This window comes from Astatotilapia calliptera, chromosome 17 (assembly GCF_900246225.1).
Source record: "Astatotilapia calliptera chromosome 17, fAstCal1.2, whole genome shotgun sequence".
NCBI classification, from domain to species: Eukaryota; Metazoa; Chordata; class Actinopteri; order Cichliformes; family Cichlidae; genus Astatotilapia; species Astatotilapia calliptera.
Genome location: NC_039318.1, coordinates 18,863,346 through 18,885,076, shown reverse-complemented (window position 1 = coordinate 18,885,076; position 21,731 = coordinate 18,863,346). Strand labels below are relative to the sequence as shown.

The following is a 21,731-nucleotide window of genomic DNA, read 5'->3' as shown; positions in this document are numbered from 1 at the left end:
TTGTTTCAGCTATTTTGACTATTAGCAGCATATTGTTCTATTGTTTATGCACATATGTTTTCAAACGAATTATACTATGTTTAAAAGTAAGATTGTTTTGGCTTTTTATTAGTAGCGTTACAGTCATACATATTTTCAGAAAAGAAACAATCCTATTTAGCAGCATGCAAATGACACATTGAGAAAATTACGTATTTTTATTGGAAGATCATGAGGGAGGATAATATACGGTTCTTCAAAAGACAAAAATAAACAAAGAAATCCATATTATGGAGTTGACAAGGTGCTGACGGTGGTGACACACTAATAGAAAACAAAATATTATTTCTTTCAAAATGACCATTAAAGTTTAACAACTTATGTAATATCAGACACATCATAACAATTCTGTTTTTGCACATGTCAAGTTCTACATCTTAATAGTTCACCAGCAAGTAGCTGCCTACTACTCTTTGATACCTAAAGTACTCTGGTTGTGTGTTTGCTTGTTTCCAAAACCTTCCCTTCTCCCTTTTTTCTCTTCCTTTCAGATCACCGATGTTCTTTATTTTTCCCTCTTTCACTCTCTTTCTAGATCTTTCCCTTTCCTTTATGAGAAACTCTTTCTTCAACTCAGGCTGGCTGTTAATTTTTTTCTCCTTATTTGATCATCCCTGTTCCTCCTCTTTCGTTCCTCTGACAGGTTCCCCTTTGCAATTCTAGCCTGAAATGTACCATTTTGTAATTACTATAATTTTTCTGAACCTTATGCATTTATACAGATTAAGGATGAATATTCACAACACAATTATGTATTAAGCAATAGAGATGCTATCCAGTCTTTAAGTCTGATGTCATTAGCTGTTTCCAGGTCCAAACTCCGCTGCAGATCCCAAAGTCAAAGGAACTCTGCGGCATCACTGAGAGTTACAAACTGTCTAAATTCTTTCTTTCATTCATCTTTAATAAAATGATCAGTGTGGCTGCTCTTCCAGGTGTAACATCCAGGCATCCATGAAAACAGAATATATGAAATTTAACAGAGTTAGAAGTTAGCTCGCTGGTTTCCACCTACATTCCAACATAAATGAAGCCAGAAAACTAAACAACAGTGACTTTTGCAGGGTTACTGAAGGATTACTGAAGTTGGACTAGCTGGTATATAATGATGTGCTACGTGATCGCTGGTGACACAGCTATGTTAGCATAACATAAACACAGTGAAGCTGGAGGATGGACGCTAAATTTTTTCCACTCGATAAAAGGTAATGCAAGGGTTTCTGATGGTTAGGCTGACAGTGATCACTGACTGTTTTTAGGGGCTTGTTCAGATTAAATAGAACAAGATAAAAAGCAATAAAACATGTTAAAAGCACAACAGCCTTAATAAATAGAGTAGTTTGGGCCCAGAAGCAGGATTCATCCATCATCACTTAAAGATCAGCTCTTGGGGCACAGCTAGCTCAGTAGATGCCACATGATGGAAGGTTGGGTGTTCAAATCCAACAAACAGCGGCTATCCTCGATTGGTAGCTGCCCACTGCATCACTGAGTGAATGGGTTGAATGCAGAGAACTAAGCATTTTCCTACAGGAATAATAAAGTTCAATTTCAATTCAATTCAATTTTATTTATATAGCGCCAAATCACAACAAGAGTCGCCTCAAGGCGCTTCATAGACATAGTATACATAAACAATGAGATTCGAGATAAGGCAAATTCGATAATATTCAACACATCTGTAAAGCAGAAATATCAGTAAAATACACAGAAAGTAATATGACTGAAATATTAATTAAAAGAACTTAATATAATTAGTGAATGGGACACTTTTGTGGCATTTGTCAACACCACTGGAAATGGGTCAACACTGTCAGGCAAAAATCCTGATGGTGTTGACACCCTACTTTCTCTCATAACACATGTTTTTCTGACAAAAGCCATCTTGTTTTGCATCATTTGCTTATGGCCTCTACAATCTACCTAAATTAAGCTTTTTATAAAAAAGATACTTAAATCTTGCATTTCATCGACTTTGGTGTTGACACACTATGGTTGTGACACAGGGTTTTCTCAGAAAGGTATGTGATAAATGAAATAAAAAAACAAAAAAACCTTATCACAGCAGTGACCTCATGGCATGTGTATCAAACAGGAAGTGGTAAAGGGGTCCTCAGAGTGTAAGCTAACCACAATAATTCCTGATTTTTTTGTACTTTTAAAAAAAATCTGATGGTGTTGACAAAAACTCTGGACACAATTTTAATCACTTAAAAAATATGTAAAAATAAATTTTCAATTGCATATTTTGATATTATATAAGATATTGACTTAAATATTTAGTGACGAGAGCCATGATGTTTACATTTTGAATTACTTTTAATTTTTTTTCTGTATTTTAATGTTATCACACCTGCTTCTGGACAATGGATTTTTAAGGTACTGGTAATGTATTGTACCATTTAAAATAAATGTATATGTATAAAAAATGCAAAATCATAATTTTGTTGTATAAACATTGCCTTGGTTTTTCTTTCAGTCAGTCTTGTATGCATATTTTTAACCCTCAAATTGGGTTTTATCTGGCGGACATGTTTTGTCCCTTATCTCAAGAATCACTGGTATTTCTCAGGTAGTATCTTTTCCACCAAAGTGTGTTTCTGTTGTGTTTGTATTTTTTTGTCTGCTCCCACAGTCAGGGCGCTCTCGAGGTGATTCCTCTGGTCTGGGGTCAGCGCCAGATCCTCATAATGGAGCCGCAGCCACGGGTCGCCTGAAAACACACGACTCCATCAGGAGGATGTCCCTCACACCATCAGCAGCAGTAGCAACAGCCTCTTACCTTTTGTGACCCTCTGACCTATAGACACCAGTAGCACCGCCCCCACGCTGTGATTGACAGGCTCTCCAGCCTTTGATCGCCCTGCACCCAATCTGTGAAGCACCTGAGCTAAAACCAAACCGTCAATCTCCAAAACGATACCTGCAGGAAGACACAGTAAAAATACATGTTATCAAATACGAGGGCTCACATATGTAAGTACACATGTGCAAGTGCATGTGTTGGGATTACTTTTTGGATCAAACTCTGACTGTACTTTTCTGTGTTCATATTTCCATCAGTATTGACAACATCCACAGCGCCACTGGCTGAAATGCCCCAAACCATGACTGAGCCTCCACCGTGTTTTACTGATGGCTGCAGACCCTCACTGTTGTACCTCTTTTTGTTCATATTGACTATTTAAACCAAAATGTTCAAATTTGGATTCATCTCTACATCAGACCTCCTGCCACTGATTTTCAGTGCAGTTCTTGTCTAATTTGTGTTGGTAACAAATTCTCTTAAAACAAACCCCAAATGTAACTATAATCACAAACTGTGTAACAACCTGCGCTTCAGCATAAAAGTTCCCGTGTCATCAAAGATAGCTGTGTTTGTTAGTTTCTTTAGATTCCTAAACATGATAAATTTTCTTTGTAAGTGCAGGTAGTTCATATTTCCTGAGTGTGTCTTTGAATGCATCAACAGTGAATGGAGGCATTTTATTGGCTTTACCGTCTGCAGGAGCCTTCAGTTCCAGCTGATGCTTCGCTTTTCTCAGGACGCTGTAGTAATCTGCGTTGGTGGAGCACAACAGCTGAGCTGTGTCGCTGTTCACGCCCTGAGCCTCCATCATGGCCTGGAACTTTGACAGCGCTGCTCCACCAACCACAGCTTCGGAAATCTGCTTTCTGCCTTCTGATAGGTCAGACACTAGACCAGTCATCACGAGCAACAAGCCGCCTACAAACACAGACAAAACACATTTTAAATATTTATCATGCTTTCTTTTTTAAATGTACCTAAAGGGAAATTTTTACACCAGTGTAAAATTAAATAAACTTAAAAATAGACTAAAATTAAAGCAAGTTGTTGTCTGTAAAGGTGTGCATGCAGTGGGTTTAGATTCCCATGATGTTTTTACAGCTGTCAGAATTAAGTGTTTGTTTGTTTTTTAATTTTAAACCCAAGTGGTCTATTTTTCTTATTAGCTATAGCAAAAAAATTATTATCATCATTATAGAACGGGTTATCTCATCTAAGGGTAATATTCACTAGGACTCTATAACAAAGGTAACAATGAGATTCTTGTCATGTCTCTGATATTCACAAAGGAGAGGCTGTTCTGCGTTTTCTAATTTTAATTTTCATGTATAAAGGAAAGGAGCCAGTTGAGGTGGTTCGGGCATCTGACAAGGATGCCCCCTGGGCGCCTCCTGGGTGAGGTGTTCCAGGCATGCCCCACAGGGAGGAGGCCCCGGGGCAGACCCAGGACACGCTGGAGAGATTATATCTCTCGGCTGGCCTGTGAACGCCTTGGAGTTCCCCCAGATAAGCTGGAGGAGGTGGCTGGGGAGAGGGAGGTCTGGGCCTCTTTGCTTAGGCTGCTGCCCCTGCGACCCGGCCTCGGATAAAGCGGATGAAGATGGATGGATGGATGTATAAAGAAAGTTACAGGTTTAGATTAGTTCTGTCAGCATTAACACCATAACCTCATTAATGCGGCAAATCCCCATTAGCAAGTTAATGCGGATCTGCAATATTAAACAAGTTCAGAGTTTTAAAAAAAGATAAAGAATTATGTGGCAGTAGTTCCTGTGGGTACAAAGTCCAAAAAATACAAGCAGTACAGCTCACAAGCATTGGGTGCTGCTCCTCGGTAGACTGCCAGAAACTGATCAGTCAGAACAAAGTAGGCTTTTAGGGAGGAGGACCTTAAAGAGACGGGAGGTAAACTGAGGGGCTGCATACCGTGTAAAATAATAATTTTCTTTTTCTTAATCAGAGGGCATCTGTATGGAGTGCAATATTTAAAACTATATAGAGCTAGGAGAAGAATGAAGATAAGATACATGTTATTTATCCATAATCTTTAATGTTAACTCGACACTGCAAATTATCTGGCTTGCTGCTAGAAGAGGTAAACAGGCAGGTGGCACAAAAGAGATGCTGCAACGTTATTAGACCGCAGCTGTACTTAATAAAGTGGCCATGGGTGTGCTAATAAAAACAGTTGCCACTTTGAAATGGTTCAGATGCTTCCTGCATTTAGAGAGCCACAGGTGGTCCTAATAAATTGACCACAGGGTATGTGTCTCTAATAAAATGGCCACAGGTGTTCCTAATAAAGTGGTGTTCCTTTGGGGTTCAGGACCTTTTTAATGCCTCGGATAAGACACGTTGTTACTTTGGTGATCAAACCCTGACAGACGAGAGCTGCTGAGCGACGTCATCACCCTGAGTCGTGACCAGCTCCATCAGGTCATCGGGTCCGTTTCCCTTCAGCGTCTCCAGAGATTCGATCACCTCCACGCTGTTTCCCACACATCGACCGATCGTACTGTTCATGCCGCTGAGCACAGCTGCTGTACATATGCCCAGGCCGTTTCCTGCTTCCACCTGAAAGAAAAATAAACAGCGAAATCCAAATTTGAGGTCAGCTTTGCCATTAACGGGCTGTGGCATTGGACGCTGCGCTGTAAATTAAACCTCTGAGTTTGGATTAAAATAACCTGTAATAAACCCAATATTATCTCCCCTGTGGTTCAATGTTGTGTTGCTGCATCACTCCATGCACAGATGTTTCACATCCCTCCCTCCCTCTTTTATGGTGAAATATTTGAATTGTTGTTGTACTCACTAGCATCTGAGCTAGTTCTGTAGCACTTTCCAAGTCTTTGCAGATAGCAGCTCGTCCAAACTTGACATCCAGCACCAGAGCAAACAGAGACTCGGCTCCTTTCTTTGAGATGATCGAACCTGCAGAAACAGCACAGACGGCTGTAAGCTGACTAGAAAAAACACGGATATCCACGGCAAAATCCAGCCAGGTGCTGGACACCAGTTTTATGTGGGTATCAAAAGATCTGGTTCTTTTCATCAGTTTAAATGGGCATAATGCTATAACCGCTCAAACTTATGTTCAGGTAGAAATGACCCTCCCCCGAAGGCTGATTGGGCTCACATATCAAGTAAAGAAAGTCTAAATCCTTTCCGCCTGTGTGTCGGGTCCCCTGACCCTCGCAACACACGGGTGGAAAAGCTTAAATTTCTCAAAAAAAAAAAAAAAAACAACACAAAAAAAGGGTTTTTGGCTCTTGAAGCACTAATCCCAGTTTTTACCAGTAACCAGAGGTAAACTGTCCACGGTGCTGGTGATGTCCCGCAGAGCGTACAGGACTCGATCTGCAGGAACCAAAGTCTCTGTCTGACCCACAATGCAACAGCCCACTGAGTCCAGGATCTCCAGGATCTGGAGAAGAACAGCTGAATCAGAGAATGACTTTGAGTATTTATCACTCTTTATTATCCGTATGTAGTTTTATTTATTTATGAATTTAAATATTTAATTTTCTGTTATTTTTGTACCCTTATCACAAGAGCTACCATTGGAATTAATTAACAAATTTCAGTAAAGATGTCAGTGTCCTTGTTTCCCCAAACAGTCAATAGTTTCATCTGTTTAGTTTTTTTTTAAGAGCCAGCAGGGGGCGACTCCTCTGGTGGTTAAACAGAAGAGACTTACTCACTTTATTTTGACTATTAGGAAATTCTTTCCTTTTGAGTAAATGGTCTCAGTCAATAGATTCGACTCTTGAATAATTAAAAAAAAAGACACTTTAAAAAGTCTCATCCTCATTCGCCAATGACATGTGACTGACAAGAGGTGAGCCAATGAGCATGCAGTGTTGCAGTATTTAGTGTTTGTCACTGTGGCTATATCCATCTATTATATACAGTCTATGCCATCCTTGAGCCCAATTTAATATCTGAAAATCTTTAGAGCCTAAAACTTTTAATATAACTTAATCAATGATCCTCACGTGAGCCTAAAGAGGCGACACAGGAAGTTATTCACTTGTTCCAGGGTCTAGTTGCCTGGCAACTCTGTTATGTGAGCCAACAGTATCCTTCGCTCTCATTGGTAGTTGGCAAATTGAACCGCCCACTCCAGTGGACCAGTGGTTATTTACCTCATAAAATCAAAAATATTTGATATAAAAAAAAAGATTTTTAAGTATATTTATTGTAATTGAGCTCTTGTGAATCACATGCAGTACCCTCATGGCCCACCAGGGGGTGCGCAAAGTGCTTCAGTGTGTTTTCCCCCCAGAGTAACATTTTGCTGACATTTATTAAAAGTTAAAACTATTAATTTTTAAAACTATATGTAAATATATGTGAGCCAGAACAGATTGCTTCACCTGCTCTCTTGATTGCTCCACCTTGAATCCTGGAATTGATTCCAGTTTATCAAGAGTTCCTCCTGTATGAGCCAAGCCCCGCCCACTGATCATAGGAACCTGTGGACATGGACTGAATTAATATTCCTAATATGGTAATCTCACATTTTGAGAAAAGGAAGACACACCCACCCAAGTAAATCACCTTCTACTAATGTGGGGTAACAAATCACAAGAAGTTTGTTTAAAAGGGGAGGAGCTTAAACAGAACCAGGGGGCTGCACTGTGTCCCAGTCTAAAATAATATTAATCATGTAAATCTAGCGCAGTCCAGCTGGGCATGAACAGAATGGGTTCACTTTAACGTTTTAACCAATCAGATTTCATCGTTAAAGTCTATACCTTACAGCCGCAGGCAGCTAGCGCTGGCGCTAACACCAGACTGACTTTATCTCCCACCCCGCCAGTCGAGTGTTTGTCCACCATGAAATTTTTCCACTCATCGGGCCATTCCATCACTTCTCCCGATGACATCATCTCTCGGGTCAGGGCCTTAATCTCGGCGGAGACCATCCCATTCAGCCAAATAGCCATCAGCATGGCCCCTTAAATACAAAGAGTGGGAGACGTTAAAGATGCAAAGGAGGAAATGTGAATGCATGTCAGATGGTTTGTACCTGTCTGAGAGTCCTGAATGGTTTTCTCTTTAACGGCCTGGATGAAGGCTTTGATCTCGTCATCACTTAACTGTCCTCCATCCCTCTTCTTCCTGATCAGATCTGGGATTGTTATCATGTCTGCTAGAAGTAAAAACATTACAAGTCTGTTGAGACCTAAAAATTTTCAATCATTCAGTGACCAGGATCTGGTTTTATTAATAGTTCTTTCCTGTGTACTTGTTTTTCCTTTTTCTCTGGATTTTAAAAGACAGGGCCAAAAAAACTGAAACAAACAAAGTAGATTAACCTCTTAGCAGTACTGAGAAGGCAACACAGTTTGAGTTAAGGCATTAAAACAGGAATCAATCTGTTTGAGCTGCCACATCATCTTTCTCATTTTATAAAGACAAATATATCAACATGGAGAGTTTCTGTTACTGACTTTCCTAAAAGATTAAAAAGTTCAAATTTTATGTACTTAATTGACAATTAAGTAATAAAAAATAGTATATAAAGTAAAAAAGCATCAAAAAACAATTCTTTTCAGGAATAAAAGTTAAAACTTGCACAATTAATTAACTCAGCACTAATTGTGTAAAACAGCCAGTCACACGCCCTGTTCCTCTGAATCATCTTTCTGAAGAAGCTGGTGGAAAGCCACCTGTCCTACATAAAGCTGTTTCATACATCACCTCTGCTTCCTCTGCAGCACTTTGTAATCGAAATGCTTACCACACAGCCAGCTTCTGGTGCAATGCAGATTAACAGCGCAGCAGCACGATGGCAAGTTTCTCTCTGTGTGTGTGTGCGTGTGTGTGTGTGTGCAGCAGCTATAAATGGACTCAGCAGAAACAACATCAGGATGAGCATCTAGTTCCCCCAGCAAAAAATCTTTCACAGACTCACTTCTTTTGCAAAGGCAGAAAAAAATTAATAGCCAGCTAGCTTTGTTATTTTTGATATTATCATTATTTTTTAGCCAGCTGTAAATCTTTTATACACCCTCTGTGACTCAAAGGACCAGTACTGCCATGACTCCAGTTTATTGTTGGACTCATAAAGTCAGAGGTGGCTCTGCTGGTGAAAGTTCAGTACTGTGCAAAGGTTTTAGTCACTTTAGACATTCAGCTCCTTATCTGTATCACACAGAAACATCGGGGAGATTTAACAAATCATCACGTTACAGGCAAAAGAACAATAATAATACATGTGTTTGGCACCTAATTAGCAAAATAAAGCCTGTGACTTGTTTTTGCTTTTATTGTCTCCACTTCCTCTTCTCTACCTTCTGAATTCTCAAATAAACCAACCAATCAGCGCATCTGTTTAAACTCTAAAACAACCATAGGAACAATAATGAACACTTTAAAAACTTATTAACAAACAGCCTTAATCCATTCAGCCCCTGCAGATTTTCTGTTAACCATACCGACCTCTAACCACAGGTAAAATTTAACAGTTCAGCTCTGAAGAAGAGGAAAACATCCCTGTTATGAGAGTAAGACAGAGTCAGAGTACAGTACCTGGTCTGATGTTTGCAGTCTGTGAAGTGGCATCGACCCCGTGGTCCTTCATAAAGTGAGTCTGTCAGTCAATAGGAGAGCAGGGAGAGGAAAACGAGTGAGCCACTAACCTTTGACCTCTGATTTGGTCATTCAGAGAAAAAAAAAGCTGACAAATGTCCCCACTAAGTGAAGTTCATGTGCTGTGTGTTTACAGACGATCTGTTTATTTGTGTGTCACGTGCAGGCAGCTGTTATCGGTTCAGACGGGTCCTCTTGTATTTCGGTTTCAGTTTTTGGGCTCCTTTTCCTTCCGCTTTTACTATTTTAAATACTTTACTTTTATTTTGTTCTGAACATTTTCTGTATGTGCTGTAAGGATATGAAAGTATGTGCGAGTTACGAGAAGTTCGGAATAACTAAAGGTATTTTAAGTTTAGTTTAACTGTAATAATTGCCTCCGGACGTTTGTTTCTTCATTTTAAACTTTCCTTCAAAAGGAGCATGGATTTTTTTCCCTGCCTGTTGTACAGCTCTGTTCCCAACTTCTACTGCGTGACTGACAGCCTGGAGTTTGAAATCCGCTTCAGGTGCCATTTATGGTGCTTATACACACATAATACGGTAATATTACGTTGAAGCACAGTGCGTATTACTACGCGAGGCTCCTCGGTAGCCGTAATGCTCCGACAATCCATCAAGCGGTGCAGCTCCAAAGTCGTACTAAAAAATTTTTTGACATGTGAGCCTTTGATGAATCCTGTGTGGTCATTATGATTTATTGAGGGCAGAACTGTTTCTAATCTAGATGAAAGTGCTTTAGGAATAACTTTAATGTCGGTATTAATTAGTGACAAAGGCTGGTAGCGTCGTTTTCTGTTTTTAGTAACTATTTTATTGCTGCCGTTTTCATATGGGGAGGGATTAGACTGTTTTTTTAGTTTTTTTGTTTTTATTTCTGTGCCAGTTATGAAGAATAGTGGAGATAACACGGACCAGAAATGTTTCAGAAATTCAGCAGGGAATCCATCCAGGCCTGGTGCCTTGCCATTAGGCATTTGGTTTAGAGCACAGTGTAAGTCCCTGGCAGATAGAGGTGATTAGGTTTATTTTCAGCAGAATAGAAATAACGGTAAAAGTAGTAGTAATACTTAATAGTAAGTATTATTGATTTCCCGTCCCAGTATTGTTGCATTCACTGTCGAAGAGATTCTGTTTTTTGTGATAAAATGTAATCTAGTTGCAGTGTTGGGAAGGTCACTTTTAAAATGTATTCCATTACAGATTACAGAATACATGCTCCCAAACATAACGGAATACTTTGGATTACTTAATATGTTATCAAGCTTTTTACAACCACATGAATGTTGCTGTGTGATTTATTACTATTACTGAAGGATACTCGCCATACCAATACCAACTAGAATTTTAAATCTTAATATATCTTAAGGTAAGGCTGCACTTTTTGCAGCGATCTCATATAAAAAACTATTCCGTGCGTATATAAAACAGGTCCGCGCCCCAAACCGTAGTAAAGGGACCTCTGGCTAATACGTTGGGTTCCTGTCGGGCTTGTAGCCAAAAACTAGCTTTACTTTGTTGTCTGGGTCAACTTTGCTAGTGAGAGACAGAGAGAGGTGTTGAAAGGCTGCTCCAACAGAACTTATTGTTTCAGAGGAAAACGCGAACACGGTGTACAGTCGAGTCTTAATAGCTTACTTAAACTTACTTTGGCTGCAGTGGTTATTATTATATTTACATGCTTTCATCTCCTGTTTCTGCTCGGTGACAACTCGTACTGTTCGACTCTCCTTTTTCTCCCTCCTCTCCCTCACAGACACATAACGGGTATGGCAGTTAGTGATGTGCGATACCACTGATTTCCTTTCCGATCCGATCCCAAGTAATATTCAGGGTGGTATCGATGATACTGATCCGATACCGATACTTTATGCAAAAACATATTTTATTTAGTGTATCTCAAATTATAGCGTCATAATGATTACACGACATCGGATTACTTGTTCTTATCACTTAATAATGCAGAGTTCATCATATAGAAATAAAAAAACTGAAGTTGTGCGCTATTTGAACACCTGCCTGCCTGCAGCACTAAAGGGTGGAAATTCGGGAGAATGGTGGCTCCGGGATTCTCCCGGAAAGATCGGGAGGGTTGGCATGTATGGTTGTGGCAACATCACTAACCTTGTCAAACACCTTAGAGTAAATCATATCACAGAATATGACGAGCGTATGTTGAGACGAACTGAAGAGGAGGAGAGGGACAGGTGCTGCTAGGGCGAGACAGACGTCTCTCACGGAGCGCGGCCGAGCTAATTCCAGTTTCCAACAATGGCGGCAGCTACTTAGTTTTAATATTACTCTTATTTCTCTTTCTGGGTCGCAAAAAAAACAAACAACTTTTAACATGTTTTCAGGTGAGAATGTAGCTGTGTAAACTTCAAATATCTGAGCCGATCGACACATTGTTTTCAAACCCCCGCGGTCTTTCACTACTCGGGTTAAACATGATATATAAGTCACTTTGATAACTTAAAAATGTTATTGGTTGGCTTTTTCAGTGTTTTATTTGTTCGTGAGTAAATCGGATTGGCTGAGATTAAAGTTATTAGATTAGATTAAATTCAATTTAACTTTATTAATCCCTCAGGAGGGTTCCTCCGGGGTTTTCACACAGCTGAATAAACATCAAACAGAAAACTAATTAAAGAAAGTGTGAGACGGTCGAGAGTTTACGCCAGCGCCCGGTTATATTTTAGATGGCAAGGAGCAGGCGGCTGTTTCACTCCACCGAGGGAGCTCGTGACGTACTACCCGGCTTTCTTTAGACCGCGAAGGGCGGGTCCTCAGGTGGAAGCAGCCTCTGAATTTGGACACCCCCCGCTGTTTCCAGGCCGGCTAATAATAACGGTGACATTTAACGTATTTTATCCGATAAATAAACACTGTAAAATGTATTTATCACCCCCCCCCCCCCCAACAGCCCTTTTGAATGTCTCCCTAATTCTGAGGTCTCAAGGTTGGCAAGTATGGCCACAACACCTCACTCTTGGAGCACTTTTTTGCCACATGTATCGCAAACCATGTCTCAGCTGTTTGTGGAGGTAAAATACGTCCACACAATTACGCTCAGCCATTGTTGTGAGTGCGCGAGCCAAGGGGCTGCAGACATTTATACAGCCGTATTTCGCACATGACTATGAAAGGCGGAAGAGGAAGTAGTTCCTTTGAATGTAGACAATCCGAATGTTATAGTTTCTTTCCACCGTGTTGCTGTTAATGATAAACTACAAATTAACCCTAAATTACTAAAAATATCGATATTTAATGTGAGAATCGGTTCTAGAACATAAATGACTGGTATCGGAGGAATCGATATTTCAAGATCGATCCGCACATCACTAATGGCAGTCCACTCTCCCTGCAGCACGGACTACACTGCCCATGAGTCTACATTCTTTAGGGCTTTGCCTGTAACACTCTGCCTATTGCCTTCATATTAAATAATTTTCTGAATAACAATTTTTAAAAATATTTCTTCACATCATGAGACACAGGCATTAGAGCCTCTTAATGTGTGTTTTGTTTGGGTTTCCACCGGCGTGGAATTACCAAAAATAGAGAGGGCATAGCCTAACATATTAAACAGGAAAAGACCACTGTGTAATCCCTTTATTTCAACAAAGTAACAGTACTCTGAATACCACCTTTTTAAACGGCAACTGCAATGGAATATGGTTACTCATATTTTGTATTTTAAATACCTAAAGCCGGTACATGTATTCCATTACTCCCCAACACTGTCTAGTTGTAATTTAACATTTTGCAGTTCTTTCCATGTTTGTTTGATTGGATTTGTTGCATATCTGCTTGTTAGATATTTATTTTTTCCCTCAATATCGTGTTCTACTTTCTGTTCCACTTTCCACTCTTCCCTTATAAATTTATCAAATTCTGAATCCATTAAAAGGGTGATATTAAACTTTATGAGATGATTTAAAATGGGATCAATTCTGCTATCTTTACCTGAGCTGCGGTAATGCATTAATCCCTCCACTGCAGGATCAATAAAGTCTTATCTTATCGCTTATCTTATAAGTTAAGGATATGGGTGCATGCTCACTTATTGTAATAGGGTGTATTCTAGAAGTTGTTTTTTCAATGATAGAATTACTCCTATGAAAAAAATATATTCCTGAAAAAGATTGATATACAGAAGGGATAGCTCAGTAGGTAGAGTGGTGGCCCCATGATCGGAAGGTCAGGGGTTCGACTCCACTGAACGGCTACCCTGAGGTACCCCTGAGCAAGGTGCCGTCCCTACACGCTGCTCCCCGGGCGCTGCATTGGTGGCTGCCCACTGCTTCACTGGGTGAATGGGTTAAATGCAGAGGAACTATTTCCCTATGGGGACTAACATGCACACTTTACTAAAAAAAAAAGAAAAAGAAGAAAAGTATAATTCCTGTTTGCTTCATTTCTGAGTCTCCAGACATCACAAACACTAAAATCTTCCATATATTCATGTATTATTCGGGCAGACTGTAAATGTGCTATATTAGCTGAATTACTGGAGCGCTCAAAGGGTTTAATACGAGTTTGCAGTAAGGTCACGTGACTTTCGCGCATTGCATTGTAGGTACCAGTAGCAACAAAATCAAAACACTGCATCAAGCGCTAGTATTTCCAGCACCGATAATCATTAATTCTGCGGTTTTAACCTCTACTTGCATTTTATTTGCCCCAAAAACAGTTATGTACAAAACGACGGAGAACACGGCAGGTCCTTACAAAGACAGACTTGATGAAAAGACAAAAAAAAAGTACGAGGAAAAAAATCAAAGGCGTGAAAGTGTTAGACCCATACGAGCATACAGAGTGGAGTAAGGATGTTAGCGTGCTGCCCAACTTTCATCACACACATATTTATTATTATATGGTCCTAAGCGTGAGTGCATACACTCACAAAATGTTTAGTAACTTCAGATCCCTGCAACAAGCCCCGCCCAGTTTACTTTGGTGATTTGGACTATTCCATTTCACAGCTGTTGTTAGATTTTTTTTTCTTTATTTCCTTCACAGGCCAACGCAATCTATTTGTCATTTCAGGTTGTAGTATTACACAACATTTTCGGATCTAATAGAAAAAAATGAGTTTCATAATTCATTCAATTATTGTCTTTATTTATAACTGGCATTATTGTTTCATTCTATTATAGAATCTCACAGGAAAGACGCAAAATTGTATTTCATTGTGCTTTATTAGCTGCTTTGGTGAAAAACAAATCAACAATGCAACAAAAAAAAAAAACAAAAAAAACACAACAACACTGCAAAACAACATACTGGAAAACAGTTGTTCATCACTTGATTGCTTCAATACAACACTTGGGCACATATACAGTGGGGCAAAAAAGTATTTAGTCAGCCACCGATTGTGCAAGTTCCCCCACTTAAAATGATGACAGAGGTCAGTAATTTGCACCAGAGGTACACTTCAACTGTGAGAAACAGAATGTGAAAACAAATCCATGAATTCACATGGTAGGATTTGTAAAGAATTTATTCGTAAATTAGGGTGGAAAATAAGTATTTGGTCACCTCAAACAAGGAAAATCTCTGGCTCTCACAGACCTGTAACGTCTTCTGTAAGAAGCTTTTCTGTCCCCCACTCGTTACCTGTATGAATGGCACCTGTTTGAACTCATCATCTGTATAAAAGACACCTGTCCACAGCCTCAAACAGTCAGACTCCAAACGCCGCCATGGCCAAGACCAAAGAGCTTTCGAAGGACACCAGGAAAAGTATTGTAGACCTGCACCAGACTGGGAAGAGTGAATCTACAATAGGCAAGCAGCTTGGTGTGAAAAAAATCAACTGTGGGAGCAATCATCAGAAAATGGAAGACATACAAGACCACTGATAATCTCCCTCGATCTGGGGCTCCACGCAAGATCTCATCCCGTGGGGTCAAAATGATCATGAGAACGGTGAGCAAAGATCCCAGAACCACACGGGGGGACCTGGTGAATGACCTGCAGAGAGCTGGGACCAAAGTAACAAAGGTCACCATCAGTAACACACTACAACGGCAGGGAATCAAATCCCGCAGTGCCAGACGTGTTCCGCTGCTGAAGCCAGTGCATGTCCAGGCCCGTCTGAAGTTTGCCAGAGAGCACATGGATGATACAGCAGAGGATTGGGAGAATGTCATGTGGTCGGATGAAACCAAAGTAGAACTTTTTGGTATAAACTCAACTCGTCGTGTTTGGAGGAAGAAGAATACTGAGTTGCATCCCAAGAACACCATACCTACAGTGAAGCATGGGGGTGGAAACATCATGCTATGGGGCTGTTTTTCTGCCAAGGGGACAGGACGACTGATCCGTGTTAAGGACAGAATGAATGGGGCCATGTATCGTGAGATTTTGAGCCAAAACCTCCTTCCATCAGTGAGAACTTTGAAGATGAAACGAGGCTGGGTCTTCCAACATGACAATGATCCAAAACACACCGCCCGGGCAACAAAGGAGTGGCTCCGTAAGAAGCATTTGAAAGTCCTGGAGTGGCCTAGCCAGTCTCCAGACCTCAACCCCATAGAAAATCTGTGGCGGGAGTTGAAAGTCCGTCTTGCTCGGCGACAGCCCCAAAACATCACTGCTCTCGAGAAGATCTGCATGGAGGAATGGGCCAAAATACCAGCTACTGTGTGTGCAAACCTGGTAAAGACCTATAGTAAACGTTTGACCTCTGTTATTGCCAACAAAGGTTATGTTACAAAGTATTGAGTTGTATTTTTATTATTGACCAAATACTTATTTTCCACCCTGATTTACGAATAAATTCTTTACAAATCCTACCATGTGGATTCATGGATTTTTTTTTTTTTCACATTCTGTCTCTCACAGTTGAAGTGTACCTCTGGTGCAAATTACTGACCTCTGTCATCATTTTAGGTGGGGGAACTTGCACAATCGGTGGCTGACTAAATACTTTTTTGCCCCACTGTATGCGGGACTTTTCGTGGCTGTTTTGATATCGCTCTCTCTCTTAACCGATCAAATCCCGCTGTGGTAGCAGCTTTAAACTCGGTATGACCCAGGTTGATAGAGGTGCCCAGTCTGGATCGCATTCCAGCATTTTGTAGGCTGGTTTTCCTACAAAACACAACAAATATTAGCCCGCAAAGCCACAGTGAACAAAGCAGCATAGCGCAACAAATTCAATTCAAATCAATATAAGACTTATTTGTAACCTACATCAACAATTATGTTATGATAAATTACGTAATAACAACAACAGAAGACGTACCTTTGTGGAACTGCTTGGATCAGACTAACCTGTAAGCTGGAGTGTTCTGGAACGTTATATTTGGTCTTCGAATTGCTGCAATCCAGGCCATCCGTCAGCTCTTTGTTACTTCGGAAACACGGCTTGAACAATTTCTCTTCCACGACGTAATCCGATAAAAAACGATCTCTTTAGCCGTCGGCTTCCCGTGGCTGTCATGCAACCGGCTATTGCAGTTAATAATACAACAGCTTCTTGCCATTTTTTGTGTTTCTTTTTATCGCTGTGTGAATGTTTTCATGTGAAAGCCTGCGTGCGCTACTACCGCTTGCCACTCGTACCTACAATTCTTTGCAGTTTTACCCCGGAAATGATGTCACATTTTCCATTTTCAGTCTCTGATAGAAAACTGTATTTAAAAAAGCCGGATCATCATTATTAGGAGCACACAGATCGATGATTGTAAAAATATTGTTTGAAATAGTACATAATAATTAGGGGTGCAACGATACACAAAATTCACGGTTCGGTTCGATACTTTGGTGTCACGATTCGATTTTTTTTCGATACAAAAAAAATGTTCATGCTTTTTTAATTTGTCATTTATTAAAATTATGAATAGATATTTTAACTTAAAAGTACAGTTTTTAAATTTAATATTGCTGAAACAACAAAGTAATAAAAAAAATTTATCTATCTGATCGAGAAATCACTCATCTTTGGAAAAGAGAGTTTATTACAGAGAAATGGCTCTTTCCAAAATAAAAGCTATACTATACGCTTCTTCTGGGCTATATTCTCAGCAGCATATTAAACATATCAGGTCCCCATAAGGAGAATCATGTGCTAACGGCTGTCTTTTTCAGCCCTTTTCAGCACAATTTTCAGTTTTTTCACCACTTTTCAGCACAAATACCAGCTTTTTCAGCTGTTTTCAGCAAAAACCTCTTTTCAGCAGAATACTGCTCATTCAACTCTTTTCAGCAGAAATTCTGCTGATTGAACTCTTTTCAGCAGAATTTTCACCTCTTTTATGCCCAAATTCTGCTTATTCATCTCTTCTGAAAAACTTTCAGCCTTTTCACCTCTTATTAGCACAAATCTCAGCTGTTTTCAGAAAAAACTCTTTTGAGCAGAAATTCTGCTGATTCATCTCTTTGCAGCTCATCTTTTTGCTTCCTTACCTCTTTTTTGCAAAGTTTTTAGCCTTTTCACCTCTTATCAGCACAATTCTAAGCAGCTTCTGCTAATTTCACCAGAATTGTCAGTCTATCCACCTCTGTTTGTTAGAAAGAGATTGGTGCACTGAGGTGAGACGCTGCCTTTAGACCAGAAGGGCCAGGTTCGAATCCTGCTCAGGGCAATGTTTTTTTGTTTTTGTTTTTTCAACTTTTTCAGCTTTTTTCAGCCGACATCTTCAGCATTAAGGCATCCACACAGCATTTTCGCAGGAAATGCAAATTTTTCTAGTTATCACTTATATTGCTTTTCGTCTCTTGGAAAGAGACCCTGAAATAATCTGTTTGTTTGTCCATGACAGCAACCAAGAAAAGGGCAGAGCAACAAAAGACAGGTGGTGGTCCTGCACCCCCTCGTCAACAAGTTGGTTAAGTAAATAATACCCTCACGGGAATATCGATATCTCTCTATGAGCACACTGTCGCGCTGAGCTAAAGGATCCTGTCTATCCTGCAATATACGCTGAATTCTGAGGACTCTCCTTATCAATCTTGCACCTTCCGCAATGGGTGGCTCGCATATACGGACAGGCTTCCCAAATCCACCTTCACTTTTATAGCCGTGGTCTCTCATCTTGATTACACAAAGTAATTTGCAATTACTACTCTGAAATATGAATTACATCTGTAATAATCACATACATGTAATAGAATGTTAATAGTACATTTCCCTTTTTTAGGAAATGACCTGTATGTATCTGTGTGACATCAATAACAGGATCAAGTGCTGCATTATCTTTAGTTACATTGATGTTATTTATTTATGGTGAAACAGTGGTGGAATATCGCTGTTGCTTTCGTATACATGAAGCGGACATACCTGCGTGGCCACGATCTAATCCTGTTTACATAAAGTAAACCTGCTCCCGAGCAGGTTTACGCTTACGGCTCTGTTGCTATGGCAGCAAGTCCCGGATGAGCTTCGGGGAACCGAACGATCTAAGATCACGCGAAATCGTCAACAATCAAATCCAGCTAACTTACTTAGCGAGGTACGAAGAACGGGCCCCAGGAGGGAGAGAGAGAGAAAGAGAGCCAGGGACAACAACGTCACATTAGAAAGGTATAGTAATCATCCACAACTATTTTCAGTAGCGGATTATAAAGGATTCAGAAAGTTTATTCATGCAGGCCCATATGACAGAGAATATGCATGTTCCTTTTGTTTTCATATTATAATTTATATTTAATTGTGTTGTGGTTTGCAGTGTTTTGTGTTGTTTCACTTTAAATTTGTAAAAGGAAAAAGCTGAAAATTTAAATAGTTAAAAGTTTAAATGTGAGTAGTTGATTTTTGTATTATATGATTTATTTATTGCATTTCATGTGGAGTGAATAAACAAAAGTATATTTACGGTGGCCCCTACAGACAAAGCACATACAAACTTCAAATCACGTACGAACCCTGAAGCACGTACAAACTCCAAAACACGTACAAACTCCAAAACACGTAAAAACACGTACAAACTCCAAAACACGTAAAAACTCAGAAAAACATAAAAACTCAAAACACGTACAAAAGATAACAGAACTGCTCCAGGATGCTAGGGGCAGCATTGAGCTTTTGTTACCCAGTGGCTACACAAGCCAGCAAGTACCAACGACCAGATTTGGTGTGTGGTAATAACAGGTAAATGAACATTTTTTTTATCTTTATTATTTGACTATATATGAATGCTTGTGTATAAATACACAAACAATACACATATGCTTTCATGCTTGCAATTGTGTAATTTAATTGGTAGCTCTGTTTTGGACGTTCAGTTCATGCTAGAAATGGGGTTTGGAGTTTGTATGCGCTTTTTGGAGTTTGTACGTGCTTTGTCTCTAGGGGCCACCACACATATATATATATATATATATATATATATATATATAAATGAAACCACTTTTTTTTACATTAGTAATTCCTTTTGTGCATAATTTTATATTATTGCTAATAATAAATAAATGAAAGCAACAAAACAACCTGAAGAGCCGGTTCGGAGTCGAAAGAGCCGGCTCTTTTTTAGTGAGGCGAACCGAAAGAGCCGGTTCTCTAAAAAGAGCCGGAAATCCCATCACTACTGAGCTTAGCTTCTGACTTATGCTGTGCTCAGTGGATCTGCGCTAGACAGTGCAGTCTAGGCGGAGTAGTCGAACGCAGGTCCACTGAGCTCTCAACACAGACAGCATTGTCAGAAGAAAAGTTGATAAAATAAATTAAAAATTTTGTATTGTTGATACATATGCGAACCGAAAGCACTGTATGAACGATTCTATATCAATACGAGTGTCGTTGCACCCCTAATAATTATATATCGACCTTCTGTGTCTATTAGAGCAAATGTAACAAGATAGACACACCTCTTTGTTTACTATTATAACAAGCTGAAAAGGACAGATTCAATTAGAGCCTGTACCTTTCTTCTGATTTTTGTAGAAGTGTTTCCTGAGGAGAATGGCTACCTTTCATTTTGTGACATATTCCAGAATTGTTGCGCTTTTCACCTGTGAACGAATACCGCGCACATTCCAAGAAACCAGAGTGACAGGCACCACACAAAGAATGTGAACTTTGTAGATGTGTTTCCTAAGGAGATGTATGTATGTGCAGTATGGGATCTGGGTGTGTGTCTGTGTAGCCTAAAGTTTATGAATATATGAGAAAGTGTTGTGTGATGGAGATGGGCTGTGAGGACTTGAGTTATATGAAACAAATAATATCAGACTGACCCTGCCGCAGTTTGCTCCCCTGTCCAAATCCTGGACAGGCGTGGTTTTAGAACGTATACTCAGCGTCAAAGTTAATGTGAATCGATAAGCGGAAGCGAATGGATGTATGGATGGCGTTTACACAGACACGGTTCTCTGTTATTCGGCCGAACGTCCTCGGGTTGTTGAAATAATCCCGCCCGAGAACAATAAATGCGTCATTTTCTGTTGTAACCCACAAACTGACCGTAGGCAATGCACCGACACTCATCTTTCACTGTTTCACTAAGGTAAAACAGTTTAGTTGTTGAATGGAAGCTGCTGCCCGGTGCGCGCTCCGGTCGCAGGGGAAACTGAATTTAAATCTTTGATCTCGTGGTGAAGCATGGCTAGAACATCCAGCTTTTTGTTGTTGGATTCTACACACTTGCCTGCATGTCGGGTACGAGTAGGTCCTCGGTATCCGCTGATGAGTCGGTTTTTCTCGTTGTGTTGGACCGCTTGGTCAGGTTATCCGGTTGTTTGTCGGATTCCTCCATGACGCACCTGTCAGAAGAAATGTGGGAGTTGTCTTCCTCCGCGCTGAATGGTGTATGTTTGTTTTAGGTTACTGAGAGCTGTTTGTTTAAATGTAAATGTTTTAAATCCCTGTCACTGGGAGTCTCGCGAGCTCACAGCATCACGTTTCACTCTATGAGACGCGCAGGTTTATAACTCACCTGTTTAAACTGTATTACGGTTTAAAGCTTGCATTATTGCAGCAGTGGCAGGTGGATGGCTGCAGCTGTTGGTGTGTTTTGGAGAGTTTTTAATGCACTGTCTGACAAATAATGTCACCCGCACTGCGGTTAGAGCCACTGCCAGTAAATCTTTAGTTTCAGTTTGTTGTTGTCACAGACAGACGGTCATCACCGGTCGATCTGCCAGTTTGGGTTGTGTTTTTGTGCACTTTTGCTGTTTTCTCCTCTCCGTTCCGTGTGTGTGCGTGCGTGTGTGTTTGTGTTCTTTCTTGTGATGTGGAAACATGTACTTCCGGGGAGCCGTGGGACAGAACGGCAGCTGACCCGCCGCACCTGTGCTTAATCGCTTCGCCGGCTGCTACTAGAGTCCTTGACTCTCA

General features: G+C 40.2%; 1 protein-coding gene across 3 annotated transcripts; it reads right to left on the bottom strand.

Annotated features, from left to right (window-relative positions):
• Nucleotides 1-1,612: 1,612 nt before the first annotated feature.
• Nucleotides 1,613-21,279, bottom strand: tymp (thymidine phosphorylase). 3 transcript variants are annotated; one of them, XM_026148035.1, is made up of 11 exons: nt 21,043-21,279; nt 9,389-9,449; nt 7,884-8,006; nt 7,609-7,811; nt 7,228-7,326; nt 6,146-6,275; nt 5,664-5,782; nt 5,260-5,422; nt 3,539-3,766; nt 2,822-2,962; nt 1,613-2,752 (listed from the first exon to the last, which is right to left on the bottom strand). In XM_026148035.1, exons 1-11 carry the CDS (start codon nt 21,148-21,150, stop codon nt 2,595-2,597), a joined length of 1,533 nt encoding a protein of 510 aa, XP_026003820.1. In that variant the 5' UTR covers nt 21,151-21,279; the 3' UTR covers nt 1,613-2,594. The 3 variants fall into 3 exon arrangements, with proteins under 3 accessions (XP_026003820.1, XP_026003821.1, XP_026003822.1); XM_026148036.1 differs by having other exon boundaries at nt 7,884-8,003; XM_026148037.1 differs by lacking the exons at nt 9,389-9,449; nt 21,043-21,279 and adding an exon at nt 8,598-9,342.
• Nucleotides 21,280-21,731: the final 452 nt, after the last annotated feature.